Source organism: Sitophilus oryzae, unplaced genomic scaffold (assembly GCF_002938485.1).
Source record: "Sitophilus oryzae breed Bouriz unplaced genomic scaffold, Soryzae_2.0 scaffold_1536_pilon_pilon, whole genome shotgun sequence".
Classification (NCBI taxonomy): domain Eukaryota; kingdom Metazoa; phylum Arthropoda; class Insecta; order Coleoptera; family Curculionidae; genus Sitophilus; species Sitophilus oryzae.
This window is the reverse complement of record NW_022146210.1, coordinates 1,605,880-1,626,198: the sequence shown is the minus strand read 5'-3', so window position 1 is coordinate 1,626,198 and position 20,319 is coordinate 1,605,880. Positions and strand designations below refer to the sequence as shown.

Below are 20,319 nucleotides of genomic sequence, written 5' to 3'. Positions count from 1 at the left end.
TTTTAGTCCTTATTTTGAGAAAAGTATATTTCTCTTTTGAAGGAATTGCAAAAATAGTTCGTTAACAATAAAAAGTTCATTTAGTCTGCAACAAATTCAGCACTGAAGAAAAATACTGGACAAAGTTTGGCATCTAAAATACCACCTTTTATTGCAGTTTTTTTCATATAAATTTAATAAAATAATATAAATTTTTAGTTATTTTTCAAATATATCTGTTTTATTTAGACCTAATTAGTTTTCTTTCAGCACATTATACTAGTTTTACATAGTTGTTTTATCTACTGCATTTTATTAGTTGTTTTATATTTATTTCCAAAATTTTGAAAATGTAGCGAAGCAAATTCAATAATTTATTTCTTAGAACACAACATTAATAGTTCAAACGATTTTTCGGTACAAAATCGGAAATAGTGATAACTATCGATAAAAGCTTACCATAAAACTTACCATGAAACGCAAGTATAATTCAACAAAAAAGAAATTATCTTTAAAAAAGTCCTATATGGGTATTTCGCTACTTGCACTATAAGAAAATATAAAGTGTTCTTGAATAGTTATATTTAGATATTTTAAATAGTTCTTTATTTGTTCTTTGTGTTTTTTGCTTCTGACGACGGGAAAAGATATAACTTCCCGACACGGCTAAGCATTTTTTGTCCGTTAGGCAAATTTGTTAGTAAATTACTACTGACAAGTTGGTCTCCGTTGGATTAACGCAGCAGTGTTTGCAAAAAAAATAACTATTTTATTCTGTAGATTTGTTTATAGTGCAAGTAGCCAAATACCCGGATAAATCCGCCACAGAGGTATAGAAATTTTTTGAAAAAAAAATCAATTGCATAATCTATTTTTTTAATAAATTATAAAAACAATTAAGACTAATGGTTTGAACAGAATGTTGTTGGCATATACACTGTATACGATTACTGATTTTGAATTCAATTATTTTTACATATCATATAACACTTTCATAATTATAATCATATAACATCATCTTACATAATCATATAACGATTATAAAATTTATTTATTACAAAAAATTGGTTTTAGTACATGTGTATGCTATGATGGTTGACAATCAACTGCTTAATTAAAATGAATTAGAATAAAAAGTAAAAAGTATATGTCAGCTTAATTGTCTTGGTGGGAACGGCTGTCTCTCTTCTTCTTATTGAAGGATAGGAATCTTCTGATATATTTCGTGTATAAGATAATGGAAATTTTCCTTTGCGGGTTTATTCTGTTATAGGTACTTGATGTTTACGAGAGTTTAGCTAAGTATTAATAAAGTTAAACTGACTCTAATTATTGTTATAATCGCTCTAATAGATCACCTTGTATATAGCCATAGGTTTGGTGCATCTCCACCGGTGTTGCCACCATCGGAGAATACCGTAAACAGCCGACTAAACAAATACACAGCTTTAAAAGCGAGTACACGAAAAATTTGTTACATTATTTGAAAAGTATTAGTAAGTGCAATTTGTGGAAACCAAGCCTACGAATTTTCTTAATGAAGATGATAACAATTTTCTGTAGCATATGTATCCCAAGTAGCATTGTAGGTCCCGTGTACTTATGAAACACTGATGTAGCCGACACTCTGTATAGAGTATGGCATTGTAAGAAGAAGATTAACATTGCTTTAAACATAAATCTCAACAACCGACACTAATAAACCTAAACACATACGGTGATAATGATAAATCATGGTTTAACTGAGAAACTGCTCCGATCAAGCCTTTTCGAAACGCGAGTTTCTCTCTTTTTAGACACAAATATGACATAATGCAGATTATTTGTATCCGACTTCATGTCATTTTTATAAAATAATGAATTAAAATTCCACGATTTTGACTAGTGATAGCATTTTTGGCTAAAAATGTATGTATTTATCAGTTGTTGAGTTAGGCAGGTTTAGGTTTTAAACTAATAAGAACGCATTCTTAATTTATGTATTTTTATTTTGAGAACCATGATATAGAAATAAAAATAAAAATCTATATTTCAGACAAAAATATTTTGTAGCAACAAATAATGATATATAGAAGAGGCATTAAAAATATGAAAGTACATTATTAAATTGATACATTGATTGAAGCATTAAAAATATAAAAGTACATTAATCATTAAACGATGAATTTGCTTTTGCTAGACATTTTTTGTGTGAGAAAACCTAAAAACAAAGATCTTAAGAAAAAAAAATATGGGGGGGTCGACATTGTTGATGGTTGTATTCATTTTGAAATCCAAACACAGACAAAGACTATTTCAGTTTGGTATTGTTAACGTAAATTTATTTATCTTTTTCTTTTATTAGTATTGATGCATATGGTATTATAAACAATTCGCATATGTGTAACGTTGGTTACGCATAATAGTTTTTGAGGGAAAATAGATTATTTTTGAAAGTTTACTTTAGAAAGTTTTATTTTAATTCCACTAAACGTGAGGCCCTTAACAGATGCAGAACTGGGATACAAGTGAATAAAATAGAGAATTATTGGTATCATTTTAAGGAGTTAGTAAAAAACTTATACCCAAATATCGTGGTCCATTTATAATTAAGTCTATTTTACCTAACAATCGCTATGTTTTGAATGATGTAATTGGTTTCCAGAATACTAGAATTCCATATGAAGGAATAATTGAAAGTTCTAGACTTAAACCCTATTATTGTGATAATGTTTCTGATAATGGAGTATTGTGGCCTGATAATAATTACCCTTATTTAATTAGAATTAAGGATTTTAGTGTTATATTTGTTGTATTGTTTTCAGTTTAAATTATTTTGTGTTCGCATTGAATATTGATAGTAATTAGTAGATAAAATTGTATGTTATTATTTTTATATCTTGATCGAGGTCGTTCAAATGTCAGGATTGGCCGAGCTGTTAACGTAAATTTATTTATCTTGTTCTTTTATTAGTTTTGGTGCATATTGTATTCTAAACAATTCGCATATGTGTAACGTTGGTTACGCATAATAGTTTTTGAGGGAAAATAGATTATTTTTGAAAGTTTACTTTAGAAAGTTTTATTTTAATTCCACTAAATTTGAGGCCCTTAACAGTATTTTGTTTCTTCACATTTAGAAACCAGTGGCTACTGAAAACGGGAATATCTCGTACACAAATTACAGAAAATGTCAGGAAACATTTTCTCTGAAAGTTTTGATTCCGCATCGAAACATTTCAGGAAACGGTTAGTGCCACCATATTGAAAAGGCATTCGAGAATGTTTCCTATTTGTGGCATACAGTTTCCATTTTGTGTCAAAAAACAGACACGATTATTAGAAACATTACCTAAAATGTTTCCAAAAATGCTACTTAGGATATATTGGATTTCTAGATATATTCGTAAAGCGTTCTTTATCCATTATCTCGAAAAAAAATAACTGATATCTTTTATATAGGTATAAATATACCATATATACGTATATATTCTTTTTAATTTTAGATATACCTGCCGATGAACGGCACATTATCAACAAGCGCGATGCGGCAGACTTCGAATCCATGATGGTGAACGTTAGCCTGCTCCAGTATCTCGACACGGGCCGTTGGTTTCTCTCGGTTTACAATGACGAGTTGCAGCCGTACAGCGTATCCCTGGTCGTTTCTGAGGCGGAAGGCGTGAGCACGACTTGCCCGAACGACTGTTCCGGAAGAGGGTCTTGTTATCTCGGCAAATGCGATTGTATCGACGGCTTTCAAGGAATCGACTGTTCAAAAAGTAAGTACATATTTAATACTCGATCTCTTTTGTTTCTCACTAAAGGAAGATTAAAGAAGATTGTTATAAAAAGAACCTGTTGTAAAAAAATATCTATAAATATATTTGAGTATATATAATAAAACAGGTCTGTTCACGAGTATAGAGACCAACACGCATAACTCTAGGTTATATTTTTATATTCAAATAAAAGCATCAAGCCATGGATTCGTTAGAGGGGCATAGTCGGGGACGGGTACAACGTCAAACCAGAGTACGTAAACCACCAGTGTATGTTAAACCAAAGTTCACGATAACACGCAATATGGCGGGTAATGTGAAGTTACGAGGCAACCTGTTTAATTTAATAACCTTGAAGTATTGATAATGTTTGGAATATAATGATATAATTAACATGAATGTCATTGAAAAAGATTGAAATGAAACCTTGTTGTTGTTATTTAAAATGCAAAAAAGTTTTTTGTGTCTCCATCTAATATCGATTTTTTTCTTTTTTGCTAGTTTATTTTAGAACTAGTTTACATAAACACTTATTAATAAAAAGGGAATTGATGCAAAAATAATTTAAAATGCACAACAATCATCAATTTCTAACAACTGTAATTTATATCAACATTTATATCAGCCGCTTACATGCCATTCCCTGTATAATGACCCTGTTTTTATTATTTATACAGCTTTCAGATATTTCTCCTCTGTTACAAATTAGTAAAAGTTTAAAAAATCTACAAAAATATTTGGCCATGCACAGTTATGGCTGTGCATACCGTTGTTTAATCGATGATTCATTGCGTGCTTTAAATAAAGACCATACATATTTTGATGATTTAATTATAAATGTATAGTTTTAAGAATTTTCCCTATACTTGTGGTGTAAGACGGTATAACTTGAGAAATTTACCGAAAATATCCTATAAATTTTGATTCCCTTGAATAAAATATACATTTTTGTCTAAATATACTTTTTTTTGTTGGTATATGGCCGTATTTTTTTAGAAAAATAAAACACAAAATCACCTCAATACATCAAAACACTTTTACTTTTATACTGGGCGCGCGTTTCGCTAACCATATTAGCATTATCAGCAGATGATTAAAACTAAACTAATACCTACAAATTGAGCGCTTATATACTCGCTCAGTTGGTTTGGTCGAATTTTCAAGTGGCGAAAGATACGTCCAAAATATTTTTCAATACCGTTTGATAGAGACTTATCCCGTGATTTAAAAAGCATTTTTAACAATGTCAATCAAAAAACTTGCGAATAGTGCTAATAATAAATTACAACAATTATTAAGTAATCCTAAAGATAAAACATCTCATTCCTATATAATAAGATAAAACAATCCTAAATATAAAACAAGTAGAGTATTTATGAAATTTCATGTTAAGATTTATCAGAAATATTGGGCAAACTAGGAGATCAATAAATATTAACTAGGTTTAAAGAACATATAGCTCAGATAATATATGGTAGCTAGTTTTTAGGTAGTAGCTTGGCTAGTTTTTGGCCACGCCTACTCGGAGCCAACTGAGCGAGTATATAAACGCTCAATTTGTAGATATTAGTTTAATTTCAACCATCTGATGATGATGCGATATGGTTAGCGAAACGCGAGTCTAGTGTAAAAGTAAAAGTATTTTGGTATGTTGTGGTGATTTAGTGCTTTATTTTGCAGTTGTAACACCAAAGGTTTCAACCCCCAACTGTAATCGTATTTTTTACATAAACTTAGAAGTTTTACAGCTTTAAGTGACTGTAGTCTTCAACTCGATATCTCCATGCGTTTCTGTGATAAAGCGTCTTAAGAGACAGACGGCCGGACGGACAACAAAGTCCTATGAGTATCAGCATTTATAGGAACCGCTAAAAAAACAGTCTAGTCAGAAGATATATACCGTCAAATATATATACCTTGATATACTATCAAGGGAAAAATCAGGCAAGTTAAGCAAAAAGAGAAAAGAAACAGGCAAATCATTGTTGAGTTCGTACGATTGTATGTTACAATGGTATTTTATCTAATAAAAATACCTTTACCTTGTTCTAACAAATCTCTATTACTATTTCCAGGCCTGCTGTCAATTTCCATTTTGAACATTAAACCGCGCTTTTCTAAGTTTGGAGAGAAATTGACTTACCTGCTTTTTTCCTCTGACCCTTCATATTATGATAACAACTAATAATATGCAACTGCGCTGTTCTGCGCTGACCAATGGTTCGTAGATTGGTCAAAAATAAAATACTACCTACTTACGTCTTTACAATATTTTTGGGCGCCACTCAATTTGGGAAAACTTCTAAATTGAACTAAAAAATCAATCTCAGAAGACTGATATTAGTTTTTTAGAAAATATAGATATAAAACACTGAGAAAATACTAATAACCTAGTAGCTAAAAAATAATGCAATTTAAAATTGAATACAATTTAGCGCTATGGAAAAGGCGGGTATAAAAATATTAGTTGTTACAAATAAAATCGATCTCATAATTTATGGTTAAAATTTGGCACTGTTTTAAATATTATGTTAATAATTACTACGCATAAAGTATGGCGAACTTTGTGCAAAAATGTAGGGACTTTTTGAAGTGAAACTTCTTTACGTGCGCTGGGAGTAAAAATTCAAGGTCGTGACACGCCACGACACGACACACGAAAGAAAAAATGGCCTAGAAAAATTTGATTGAGATTAATTACGAATCAAATAATGTTCGCAATGCTATCTCGCTGTAGAAAATTAAACAGAAACCTTGTTTAATTTGCCTTGAAACCTTACTTTTTCCAATTTTTGCAATTTTCGTTTTCGTAATAAAAGTAATAATCGAAGTGTTCGTAAAATAAAAGATAAATAAAATTGTCGTGTAAAATTGTTTATATCGTATAAAATGCAGTTTATAATTTTATAAAAGGTTTCCATGGTAGAACCAAAAACAAAAGTTGCTGATAACACGTTGTAAAAACTCGAGATCTATTATTGCTCCTTTGTTTTATCTATGGTCCCATCGACTAAACCTATTAAATTCCGGAAGCCCTAGAGATAATCGTCACTGTTAATAGGAGAGTTGTAGGGGTAAGGTAAAACCCGGGCAATTTGAGAGTAGCAGATCCTTTTGAAAACCCCTCGATACGATCCTGTTCACTCAGGTAACAAGAACCGGCAACGGCGGACTGATTCGACCGGAAATTTTCGTTATGAAACATTGTTAGCTTGTATTCTTGTTTTATCCGGTCTTTGGAAAACCTATTTACTAGGTTTATGGGAAATATACTATAAAGGATATATCGTTTTGATATAATTTTAAATAATAGTAAAATAATCTTCTTTATACTGCTGGAAAATAGCTGGTACTTGTTCTTGTTAGGTATGTAAACACTTAATAAATAATTAACGCTAAACAAAAGAGAGAACCTGAACACTAAAAGTGTAACTAACTAGTTATTTTCTTCTCCTATATAATGACAATGTGTTTATAACATATTAAATTAGATTATATTTTTCGAGGTGGCTGATCTGCGGCAACCTTTTCATATCTATTCTGATCTTTAGATTACATTCTCCAGTCCTATCATTTTCAAAATGTCTAGCAACTTGGACACAGAACCCTTCATATAGCTCTCAGTCAATGGATACTAATAAAATGGTTTAATGTCTATAATAGCTTGATACAGGGCGCACACATTTGCCAAGCTCTCGCACCGCCATAAAATTTGTTCTGTCGTTTGTTCTTCAGTTCGACAAAATCTGCACATGGTTTTTTCGGGCCTACTTAGCTTACAACATCTTTTTAGTATACCCACTACAGCTTTGGCTGTCTCTCGTTCTTTGCTTTCTTCTTCTATCGACTTTGAAAGAACCGTTCTGGGACTATAAATGGCATTGATGAGCCTTGTTTGGCCAATTGGCCATTTCGTCTGCCTTTTTGTTACCCTGGAGACCTTCGTACTCTGGTACCCCGGCTAACGTAACAATGATACGGCAACCCAATATATTTAGAGCACAAACATATTCCTACACTAAGACTTATAAGACATAGAATAATAAAGCACTGAAAAAGTTCTATTTTGAATATATTTCTTTGATTATAAATATACAGTAAGATCGATTTTGGAGAGGACGCTCCTAGACGTCATTAATTGGCCCGTACACTTCTTTATTTTTTCTTAGGCTATTTTTCCTTTCAACTACCAATTGTAGGTACTTAAAAAGTTTTTTAATTTATTTTTGTAAAATCGCTTATTTCTGGGACTTACTCAACCGGGTCTCACAATGAAAATTCACCTCAAATATCCATTTAGTTGGTCATTGGCAAGCAGGCTCTCATTGTACATGAAAATAACAAAACAAACATTTACTGATCTGGATAAAATTGATAGTTAAATAGTAAAACTTACCCGGGGGTACTCCGCCCCCTAGCCACTGGTATTCTATTCAACATATCCCATTCCATATCTTCCATCTAATTCAAATATTATTCGGATCTATTGGTTAATCTTCAACAACTAGCTAGTGTCACCTGAAATAAGTATAGGCGCTTCCCCCCGGACGCAAATCTGCAGCTAAACAGATTCGCATCCCTAATAGTCAATAAGACTCGTATCCTAATAGTCAATAAGACGCGTATCCAAATAGTCAATAAGACTCATATCCTAATAGTCAATAAGACTCGTATCCAAATAGTCAGTAAGACTCGTATCCTAATAGTCAATAAGACTTGTATCCTAATAGTAAATAAGACACGTATCCTAATAGTCAATAAGACTCGTATCCAAATAGTCAATATATCCTATAGTATAGTATATCCTAATCCTTTATACCTAACCTAACCTACACTTAGTCATAAGACTCGCAACCTCCAAATGTCAGCTCTGTGACAAAACACAACACAACACTACTTTACAGCCGGCCGTCCCGTCTACTACTGACTGACCCGCCGCGCGCCGGCAAGCTAAGCCTCCTCTTACATCACATTTTTACCTGATCACAAATATTTACATCGCTTGCCATTGAATAATACTATTTTCTCTAATCGACTTTCAAATTAATAGAGTGTTCTAGCATTGCTAGATAAATAAATAGAGAGTTTCCGAATTATAAAACCATTATTATAACCAACTTATTTTCCAAGTTTTACATTTTTATATTGATTAAAAATAATTTTAAATGGTGCAGTTTAAAATTCGAGAAAAAAAATATTTTATGGATATAGATTAACGGATCTGGAAACGTTCTATCATTTTATAATTAGCGTTAATTAAGTTTTTTGCCAACCTTTAGTAAATGATGTCTAGAGATTGACCTCACCAAAATTATAATCGATTGTCATTCCCAGCCGGCTTTTGCCACCATTTTTTTTCATTTTACGGTGCTAAATATTCTATTTTAGTGCAGATATACTTATCAAATATTATTCTGTATATTAACTAATTTTATAGATAAATCATTTGTAAAATGTTTTTGAGAAGTTAATTTTTATATAAAAAATCTCATTTGAAAGAGTATAATTCTTAAAGATAAATTAAAATATGTTTATTGATGAGTCAAACTACAGTAAAAATATTATGCAGTATGGGTATAATGTATATTTTTTTAAAATGTTTTATATCCCAAGATTCCGACAGATAGGCAGTAGAAACGAGAGTATTTACCTTATATATATATAATAGGATTTTGCCGCTATCATTGGTGCTCAACTTTTGGACAGGTGGAGAAACAGCTCGAGCTATTGATCCTGGGGATTTTTTTTATTGGGATTCTTGTTTCCCAGCATTTGTGAAGCGACTTGTACTTTAGTAACTTTTAACCCCGTCTTGGTTCGTAAATGTATTACTTCGTTTTCACACTAAAATGTATTTCTTGAAGTATTTATCACATTCCTTCGACGTACTCGACTTTAAATTTACCATATATTTAATATAATTCACAAATTAAAGAAAAACATTATTACATAATTCAAGATTTTGTTTATTATTTAGATTTTATTATTACTTAATGCAATAATTCTTCTTAGGTAATTCTGATTACCTAATTTTGCCCTGAGTCAAAAACACGTACAAAATTCATCACAGAACTTCAATACGCTGATGACTGTGCTCTAGTTGCTAATACGTTACAGCAATTGCAAGAAATGTTGAATACATATACATGGGCATACGAGGCCTTGGGACTTAAGTTGAATATCGATAAAACCATCATCATTTGCACTCCCCCGGAAGATCACAACAATGCTATAAAAATCGGAGATGAACTGTTGGAATATGTAGCGGAATTCAATTACCTCGGCAGTTTGATTTCGGAAAGGGCCAATATCGACTCTGAAATTCAGCACAGGATTAGCAGCGCCTCAAGAGCAATCTGGAAATTAAAAGACAGGGTTTTCTACAATCATGACTTGAGCACAAAAACGAAACTTGCGGTGTACCGAACGATAATAATTCCCACCATGTTATATGGAAGCGAAACTTGGGTGCCGTACGGCCGACACATGGACGCATTAAACAAGTTGCAACAGAGACATCTTAGACAACTCTTATAAGAATAAAATGGTTCCATCACGTCTCAAACGTATCGATCCGATAACTGCGAGAGTATCGAAGTCATGATTACAAAGTCCCGCTTAAGATGGGCTGGTCACGTATGCAGAATGCAAGAAAACCGCATATCAAAATCTCTGCTTTACGGTGAGCTTGTAGACGGTAAGAGGAGGCCGGGTGGACAACTCAAAAGGTTCAAGGATATTTTCCACGAAAACTTAAAGGGAATTAACAAGCAGAATGAGTGGGAAGAGGCAGCTCACAATAGAACGGAAAGGAGAAAAATTGTAAAGTCAGTTAAGAGCGACAACCAAAAAGTAAAGAGGCAACAAAGCGATGAGATTTTTGAATGTCTGGAGTGCGGTAGAAAGATACCATCACGTATCAGGCTTTTCAGTCACAGAAAAGCTCATGAAATAAAACGCCTTGCGTGACCATCTTCTGATGCGTGTCAAATACTCGTCAGCGAGTAATGGCGGTATGGTATGGTATGATTACCTAATGAAGTAATTGATAAAAAGTGATTAATCTTTGTTTGGTTTTAATTTTTACTTATGTTGTTTTTATTAAAATCAAAGAAACGATAGCCATTCAGTACTAACCTCTATGCCTGAGCGATACGTTAATTTATATTAAATTGAGTTAAAAAAGCCTCTTTTATTTTTCGTTTAGATGAGATCGGTCATGGATATAAACTAAAAGCGATGTGAAAGTTAGGCTAGGTTTTATTTACAAAAAAATCTATTTATACTGTGATACGCAAAATGTGTTGTAGTTTGTTCAAATGAACAAATCGTAAGAGTCGATTCATTATGAGAAATCGAATTGCGTGATTCGATTCACTAAAAAGAATTGTAATGCTAGTACAGGTAGTGAAGTGTTCGCTCCTTTTCTAGCTAGATTGTTTGCTTTGTCATTTCCTTCTATCCATTGGTGGGCTCGCATTAAGGATTGGGGGACTTTATTTTCTTCGCCTAATTTGCTTTTCTTCTCTAGGCATTCTTTGACCAACTTCGAATTGATTTTGAATTGGTTTCCGATAATTCCTATCTAAGATAAGTTGTACGCATCTTTCGAAAGTGTAGATTTCTGCCTTTGATGCCGTGATAGATGCCAATTGGTTCTAAATATTTAGTTTTCGGCCCTATGATAATACGTAATAACCCTGTCCCTCTTCTTGCTTGGTTTTGGAAGCATCAGTATACCACAGAGGGTTATGTTAACTGCTGAGCAAACGTTTCTCTCTTCCAATTTGTTTATTGCTTAATACTACAGTGAGGAGTTTCTCAAAGTTGTACATTCTTGGTATGTCATCCACTAGTAGTAATAGTTGGAGTAATGGAATTTTACTTTTGAGGGTATTTTAGTGTCAAATAGAATGGATCTAAATGTATTTTGTGTTTTGAAGGATGTTCGTATTTTATATATTTTTCCTAACCATCTTATATATTGTATATTGTCATAATTTTTCCAATGTGTATTGTAAACAGCGCAATCTGAACGCATAAGTACAGTAATGAAAGTTATTCAATAAAATATTTATTGAAAATAGGTAACCAGTTTTGGTTATTCAGCCATCTTCAGACCTTAAAATGTATGTATATTTCTAAAGGCTACTTTTTTCTAGTATATTTTCAAAGCTCGCCAAAAATGCAAAAAGGCATTCTGCCTCCATGGCCAGGACATTGTTTGTTCGAACAATACCTTCCCTATTAAAAGTCGAGTGTGAAAGAATATAATAGAAAGAAATCATTTATCAGATTCTGGCAAAATTCCTAACGCGCGATGGAAAATTGGTCGCTTCCGAAATTTTATCACACAAAAGAAAACGTTTTATGAATTTTATTTGTAGCACGGTCACACAGCGTCCGGCAAAATGTAAAACTCTCGGGTTATTTTGTTTCGACGTAAAATGTGGGCAGATTTTTAAAATGGGTAAATTTCATTTTTCCAGTCTTTTGCAAGTTTCAAAGCAGAACTGCTGCACCTTACTTTTAAATTTACAAAAGCTCTTTTATAATATTCCTCGAACAATTTTTGAATTTCATTTCAATAGAATTTTTATCGTTTTAAAATAAACAGTTTTTATTTCGATTTAATTTGATGAGCTGAACATAATTATTTTTGCTGTAAACAATAATAAATGAAAATGTTTCTACCAACTATTTCATCCACTCTAATTTGGACGACCAAAGACGGCAAGTAAATATTTTACATATGGATAAGAATTATACATATCGATCACATTTTTTGATTTCATTACAATTTGAGCGGCACCCCCTCCTATAAAAGTCAAGATACATGCAAAGATACATGTTTTCAGAACACCTTAATATATCTAGTACCCCAAAAATATCAATGTAGAGTGTAGAAGCCAAAACAGTCTTTTTCATTCTATCAGGCTATCGAAAATCAGCAAAAATAAATAGGGGCTATCATCCAAAATTGGGGGGTGGTGGAGGAAAATGGAGGTTATATTTAGATTCTGGAGGTCATTTTACATAAGAATCGGCAAAAATGGTCGATTTTCATGCAAACCTATTGTTGCGGACCGGTGTGGACTCGACCTAACCTAACAATATGGCCCGCCCTCGGATGACCTTAACATCGCATAGACACCGTAATGATTCATTCGAAGATTCGAGAAGGATCGAGTCCCACCGGAATGGAGTAGTACATACCAGAACATTCGAAACCTTCTCTATGCACCTAACGATCTATGGACTATTCTAGTAAACTTTAACTGTAGGTATAAAAGCTGGCGGCTGTGGCCTAGAGAGGGTAGTTATAAATTCTTAGTTATAAATCGTTTGTAAATAGTTCTATAAGTCTTTTATCGTTATTGTTTTTGTTAATTAGTGTTAAATAAATAGTGTTTAAATAAATTGTGACTTTCTATCCACACGGAACCGACGAAAACCGTTACACTATGGATTTATTAAATTTTACAGAAGAAAATTAGTAATTATTTTTTTTATAGTTAATCATAAGCATTAAATTTAGAACTATCTTTGTCACAATAATTTTCAACTTTAACAAACTTATTGAACTACTAGCCTCCGGTGATTATTAAACTGTTCTCTAATGACTGCCCTACTTCCAATAGTAAGGAGACGTGGTAAGCAAGCACTGTCCTTAGCAGTATGCATTAAAATCAGTCTGAAGGTTTTGCATTATTTCCTGTCGGCCGATTTAATTATAAAACATTCCTGCAAAACACCATTATTTCGCTTAACTCATTAAATTAAGTTTATAGAAAATCGAACACTTAAATGCGAGTGGCGCCAAGTTTTAATTGGATTACACATTAATTGTTAGTAAGCGATTTCCAGCATAAAACTATAAATTGCTTGTTGACAGTATTTGGATGAACGGAGCCATGTAGTTCAGATCATTAAATTAAGTTTTGGTATAGATTAGGGACAATTTCAAGGAAAAAAACTTTATAACGTTTTTAAGCTTTCATTTTATTTCAGATTTAGTTTTTATGACATATACAAAAGTCGATTTTTCTTATTGTAAAAATACTTTTAAAAATAGATTAGTAGTGATATTCTTAGAGCTAGCAATTTTAATATATCAAAAAATCAAAATTTGATATATCGGTAGATATATTATTTCGGCTGCCGGTAGACGTTGCGTTTACTACTGCGCAGCACATCTATATAGGGTGTCCCATTTTCTGTGTTTCATGGGATTTCTCGTATATGAATATAGATACAGTAATGAGGTTTACACATTAGTGAGTTTAGCTACTGTATCTTTCGATACCTCTCGGTTAATCTTAACCTATCGAAAAGGTGAAAAATGTGTTCCGTAAAGATTTTCACGTAGAATCCAGTGGCGTAACTCGTTTTTGCTGGGAGCTGTTATTTTCTAAATATGACTCAAACTTATGTTTTTTTTAAATGGGACACCCTGTATATTATTGTATTTGCCTTATTATGAGCTTTTTAAAAATATAATATGTACTTATTTTCATATACTATGTAAAAATGCATTATTTCACATTTTATCATAGGCGGCCAGTATAAATTAGGTAATGAAAATAATTGAATAATTTATTTGATGTCAAATTTTTGTCATTAGCTATTCCAAGCTAGTTACTGTATGTGATTTTATTGAACTAGTGCATCTAAAATATCAATATCTCTGATAGATGGCTTGTTATCTAAAAGCTGCACAAGTTCATTTTCAGTTCAGTTTGTTAAAAAACACGAAGGAAAGCGAAATGATCTGGTTAAATTAAATTAAATAAAATAATACCCAAAACTCTTTTAAACTAGGTTGATTTATGTTAAAAAGTTAAATAATGCATTTTTTACTTTATTTAAGAAAATAAGTATATAGTACTCATAGTTTTGGAAAGCTCATAATAATACAAATAAAATGAAAATATTTTGTGTCCTATTTAAAAGCACGTAAGTTTAGTCACATTTTGAAAAAAAAACAGCTCCCAGCGAAATCTAGTTATGCCTCCGGATTTTATGCGAAAAACTCTACAGGAACACATTTTTTGCCTTTTCAATAAGTTATAAGATAACCGAGATACGAGGGGAGTCGAAAAATGCACGAATCTCAAATTTGCCCACCAAATCGCAAATGTGGCTCACCCCAAGAAATTTTTATTTTTTCAGACACAAAAATGAGATTTCGTCTGTTAGTATACGACATAAATCAGGCTTGATTGACGTATTCATTTATTTTCGGTCACTTCCTGTTTCACCGAAAATTACCACAACATTTAATTTTTAAATGGCTTCGGTATATTTTTACTTTATTCGATAGAAAATGACATTCTGAATAGAATGACACATCATGTGCCAACTTTTGACATTTTCGCTTAAAACAAAATCGTATTTTAAAATTCAATCAAATTTCAAGAAATGACTACAACTTTTGATTTTTAAATAGTACCATCGGTATGTTTTTACTTCATTTTATAGAAAATAGCAATCTGAATAGTAGAAATTTTTGGCTTAAAAAATTGGACTTTAAATTTCAATGTAGAATGGTAGAGGCTAAATTTCAATCTAAAATTTGTGTTCATGACGAAGATTTGACTCGAAATACCAAGTATGTGTTACCAAATTGTTCGTAAAAAAATCCTCTTCCAAATACGCCAAGAAGGTACCTTTGTTCCATTGGAAATAATTGAATTGTAATTGAAAATACGATTTGGGCATCTTTTGACCGGCCAGGAAATGTCACAAACTTTAGACAATCAAATCTATTTTTCCAGGCTCCTGTTTAAAAATTAATAGTTTTGACTTATTTCTTTCATCCAAGATTGAAATTTAAAATACTATTTTTAAGCGGAATTGTTAAAAAATTGATATATGGTGTCAATCTGTTCTGAATATTATTTTCTAACAAATAAAAAAAAAATTTCGAGGGATACCATTTGAAAATCAAAAGATGGAGGTATTTAAATTGACGTAACGCATGACACTTACAAATGTAATTTTATCGCCAAAAACAAATAAGAAATAATTATTGTCCTCAGTATAAAAAGTACAAATGAATAAAAGTGTATTAAAATATATCTTTAAGTTTTGCATAGCGCATTTCCCTAAAAATGTTTTGTAAATTAAAACATAAAATATTCGTTAAAAGCTAATTTGTATTCCGACATTTCATATCTTTCGCGTTGCCCAGAGTCGTGAACGAATCCAAATAAATTTTAATAGAATTCCAAATATACGTAGACCGGCAACACTATTAAAACATAAAAGAATGACGCGTAACATCCAGCTTTTAAACTTTCAAACTGGTGGAAAAATTTAATTTGCCCACTTTTAGAATCCGAAAACAAATTTCGAACTTTCTGAAGCAGATTTCCGCAGAACAAAATAGCTAGACAGTTTCGGATTTTGCCGACAGGCGTGGTTCCAGAGAAAGCGACAGGATGGACTTTCTTTTGTACGTTTTTGCCAGTTTACTAATTTTATTTCCTGTTCTTTATATTACTTATATATTTATAGCCACGTTGAACAGTTGAAATTATATTTTGTCGTATATGCAGTGTGTCCCAAATTCAAAAGCGACTATATCATATAGCAAGCAAACGAATCTAGTAGTAGCGAAAGTAGCGAAAGGAATGCAGGCAAAAAATCGGCGTTGTCAATTTTACCAATATAAAAAAAATCAATATTGCCTATAAATTTACTATATTTTTAGTTCATTTGGTCATGTTAACAAAAAACCTATAGCCTACAATTATAAAACAATCTTTCCAAGAAGTAAAATATTTTCGTTTAAGAGAAAATATAATCTGTTAATTTCGGTCTATGGTATACACATTCAGCACAGTGAATGAGGCTAATAATTGTGCTTTTGTTACTCTATTTCTAAACTATTTTAAATGTATTTTTCCACTTAAAAAATGTATTCAGCACAATAAATCAAAGTTTTGGATAACAAAGGAGATAAGAGTGTCGTGTAAGCGAAAACGTGTGCTTGACTCTTACAGAATAAAAAAAATCTGGTAACTGATAATTATTTCTATAAGACATATTGTCGCCATATACACGTCGAAATATTAATTTTGATATAACACACTATGGGTCGGAAATATCTCTTGCGCAAGATACGGGGTGTTAAAGTTTTTGAAAAAATAAAGATAATCTTTAATTGTTTTTAACAGTTGAAGGTATTGTTATAAAAATATATTATAGGAGCCTACCTAACAGAGACACTTTAAATGTAAAAAGAAGAGGTTTTAGTTTCAATAAGTGGCGTAGATGTGATACGCATCAGGTAATTAAAAAAAATAGTACGCCACTAATAAAAATATCAGAGTTTTTTATTTGCTCGGTTTATTTCCAAGAAAAAAATTTAGTATTTTGCAACACCATTTTGTCACAATTTAAAAATAAATAAATTTTTTAATGAGAAACTTAAATACGCGAATTTTTAAAACTACCTTAAAACTAAGAATTTTATTATTAATAATAAAAAAAATCTAGTTTAAATTAATTAATAACTTTTTAAAAATTTATTTAAGGTGCAATAGTAAAAAGTACTAAATTTACCTAAGGTGTGCAATAACTCTAACCTTGGCCTATTTAAATTCACATGTTACTGATGAAGCGAGCTAACGATGCATGTGTTTCTACCCTCTAGTCAGGAGAAGTCAGATACATTTCTTCTTGGAAATAAACCGAGTACCGTAAAATGTGGTGAATAGAAACATAGTGGTGAATAGAAACAAAATTTCTGAAAAAAATCAAATCACGATTAAAAATATTCAAAGTAAAAAGAGTCGACATATCTAATTTTTCTATCATTGGTAATACACAATAAAATGTAAAAACTATATTTTTATCTGTGGCAGCACTGTTTCTGTCAATCAGCTGATCAATAAATGTGAGATCGATTTATCACCTATTTTGTATGGCGCGAAAACTTTATAAATAAAATATTTATTTTTAAAGTAATACATAAGCTGGTACATGTAAGTTGTCATATTATATGTATTGTTATTTATTGTTAAACCTACTTAAATATGTAATAATTTACTGTTTCTAATCACCTTATTGGAAGTAGAATAGATAAAAACCTAAACATCTATGTGTGTTTCTATTCTCCCCAATAGCAGGTGAATAGAAACACAAATGTTATTTTTATTTAATATTTATATGCATATTTTTCAAAAATCAAATTATATGTATACGCAAAGAACAAACAAAGACCCATGTTTTAAAATATTCGGGAAAATAATACCACATTTTTATCAACCGGTATATCGCTAATAGCCTACGAAACTGTTTCTATTCACCCCATTTTACGGTAAATAAAAAAACTCAAAAATTTTTATTTTTTATCAGTGGCGTTCTATTCTTTTTTGAAAAAATTACCTGACGCGTATCACATCTACGCCACTGGTTCAAACTAAAACTTCTTCTTTTTACATTTAAAGTGTCTCTTTAGACTTCTAAAGTGTAGGTAGGTAATTTTATATGATAAAATTTTATAACGATACTTTCAACTGTAAAAAAACTATTAAAGAATATCTTTAATTTTTCTATTATAAAAATGTTAACACTCTGTATCTTGCGTAAGAGGCATTTCCCACCCATAGTGTTCTATATAAAAATTAATATTTCGACGTGCCCTATCATTCCTCGAAAGCATGACCGACATTTGCCTGACATACCATACACCCTGTATACTAACGAAATACCAAATATAACTAATGAATATACTCTCATATTTGCGGACGGTATAACGGGAATATCTAGTGAAGCGAGTCAGACTTGAGTCTGACTCACTTCACTAGATATTAACGTTACATCGTCCGCACATATGACATTGTGACAAGCGTGAAAAGGGCGTGTGGTGCACTAGATAGATTTTTCGGGTCCGCATGATCTAGTACTAAATATTTCTTTTTTGGTGACGGGTTGGTTTAAAAATCTTTTATAGACGATTTTATAGAGATAGTTTTGAAAAGGAGGACTTTGTTTGGAGAGTGCTCTTTTTACTGAGGAGCCCATGTAGGCTAGCATAAGCGACGGGCACCAGAAATTTTCCTGTCGATATGAGGGATCCGGATAGCCGACGGTCAAGCCTCACTCCGAGATACTTGGCGGTCTCTTCGTCGTCTATGACAAGTGGATGAAGTAGAGGGAGTCTCATTCGTCCGGAGATGAACAAGGTTGAAGTTTTTGCTGCATTAACTTTGATTTTCCATCGAGAAAATTAATCAAGCAGTTGGAGTTGGGATGATATGGAGTTGGGGACTGCTCTGGATTCCATTGCTTCAGAAAGGGAGGGTTTAGGTTAGAACCGAGGTTAGAACGAAACAACACGATCGGAAATCCGCGTTTGTGCCCGTGTAGTAGCACTGATCGGAAATTTCGGACTTCTCTGTCTCTTCTGTCTTTGATTGATATATTGGAATTAATTTTAATGGTTGATACACATCGAGATAGGATTTATGAATGACATGTTCGGTTAATCTTTATAATGTAGTCTTTGGGAATAACACATCACGGAAAACCAGCTAAGATGGTTTGGACATCTACAAAAAATGCCGGGCATAAAACTCGCAAAGCTATAAACTATGAGATTGGACACCACAGGAAAGCAAACGAGGAAAGAGTTGGAGGGGAGGAATTGACAGAAAACTAGAAATATAGAAGACCTATAGCTAAACAGAGAGAAGTGGAGACCTGAAATCGGAAAACATCGGAAGACGTTATAAACAGAACATATATACATTTATATTTTCAACATTCTATCTGTCTATACATATGTATATTGTTTTAATAAAGTACCATACGATCGAAAAGAAAATGGCGCACAGTGGATTGACTCAATGCAATTTGCTGGACATACCGCCATTATGCATAATTTGCAACTCTTCCACTAAATATATCGGATAAATTATTGTCAGTTAATGGTCAAAATTAATTGGATAGGAAATATCTCACAAGTAAGTCCATAAAAATCATCATGCTATTAGAAATTGGTTCTGGAAAAAATCAAATTTGATTGATTAAAATTTAATATTATTTAATGGTCGTTTCTTTTTAAAATCAAAATTATCTAAATCAGACGAATAGTTTTAACACAAAAGCAAAAGTGAAGATTGCTGTCATTTTCAAGCCAACTTGACGAGGTGTATTATACGGTATATGAACTAAAAAAATTCTCTATAAATCTAATACCGATTGATCTCACTGCGTTTCTGTGTTTGAAATTGTATGTTACGGTCCACATATATCTCATATTCTGCCAAATTTTATATTGCTATATATGCAAATTTCAAATGTGAATGCTGGAAAATAACAGAAAACAAATTGACTTTTAACGAATATTTAATATTTTTAATTAAAAATATAGTCGTCAAAAAGCGCATCAGACAGCAATTGTTATTACTTCTCTGCTAATTGCATATTTTATTCATATTATTTTTTTTGTATATTACTTTTTAATTTATTTAGGTGATAAAATTATTTAAAATAGTATATTGATGGGAATTTTATCAGATATATCATATGGAGTTCTCAGGCGAGAGAACTCAACTTCTATGTTACT

At 31.8% G+C, this 20,319-nt stretch overlaps 1 protein-coding gene across 1 annotated transcript in view; it reads left to right on the top strand.

Annotated features, from left to right (window-relative positions):
* The window catches only part of LOC115878913 (teneurin-a-like), a 173,942-nt gene that overhangs the window by 117,739 nt on the left and 35,884 nt on the right, over nt 1-20,319 (top strand). Inside the window, exon 6 of the mRNA XM_030895523.1 lies at nt 3,465-3,740. Within this exon, the coding sequence (XP_030751383.1) occupies nt 3,465-3,740 (276 nt within the window). The remainder of the gene's footprint in view (nt 1-3,464; nt 3,741-20,319) is intronic.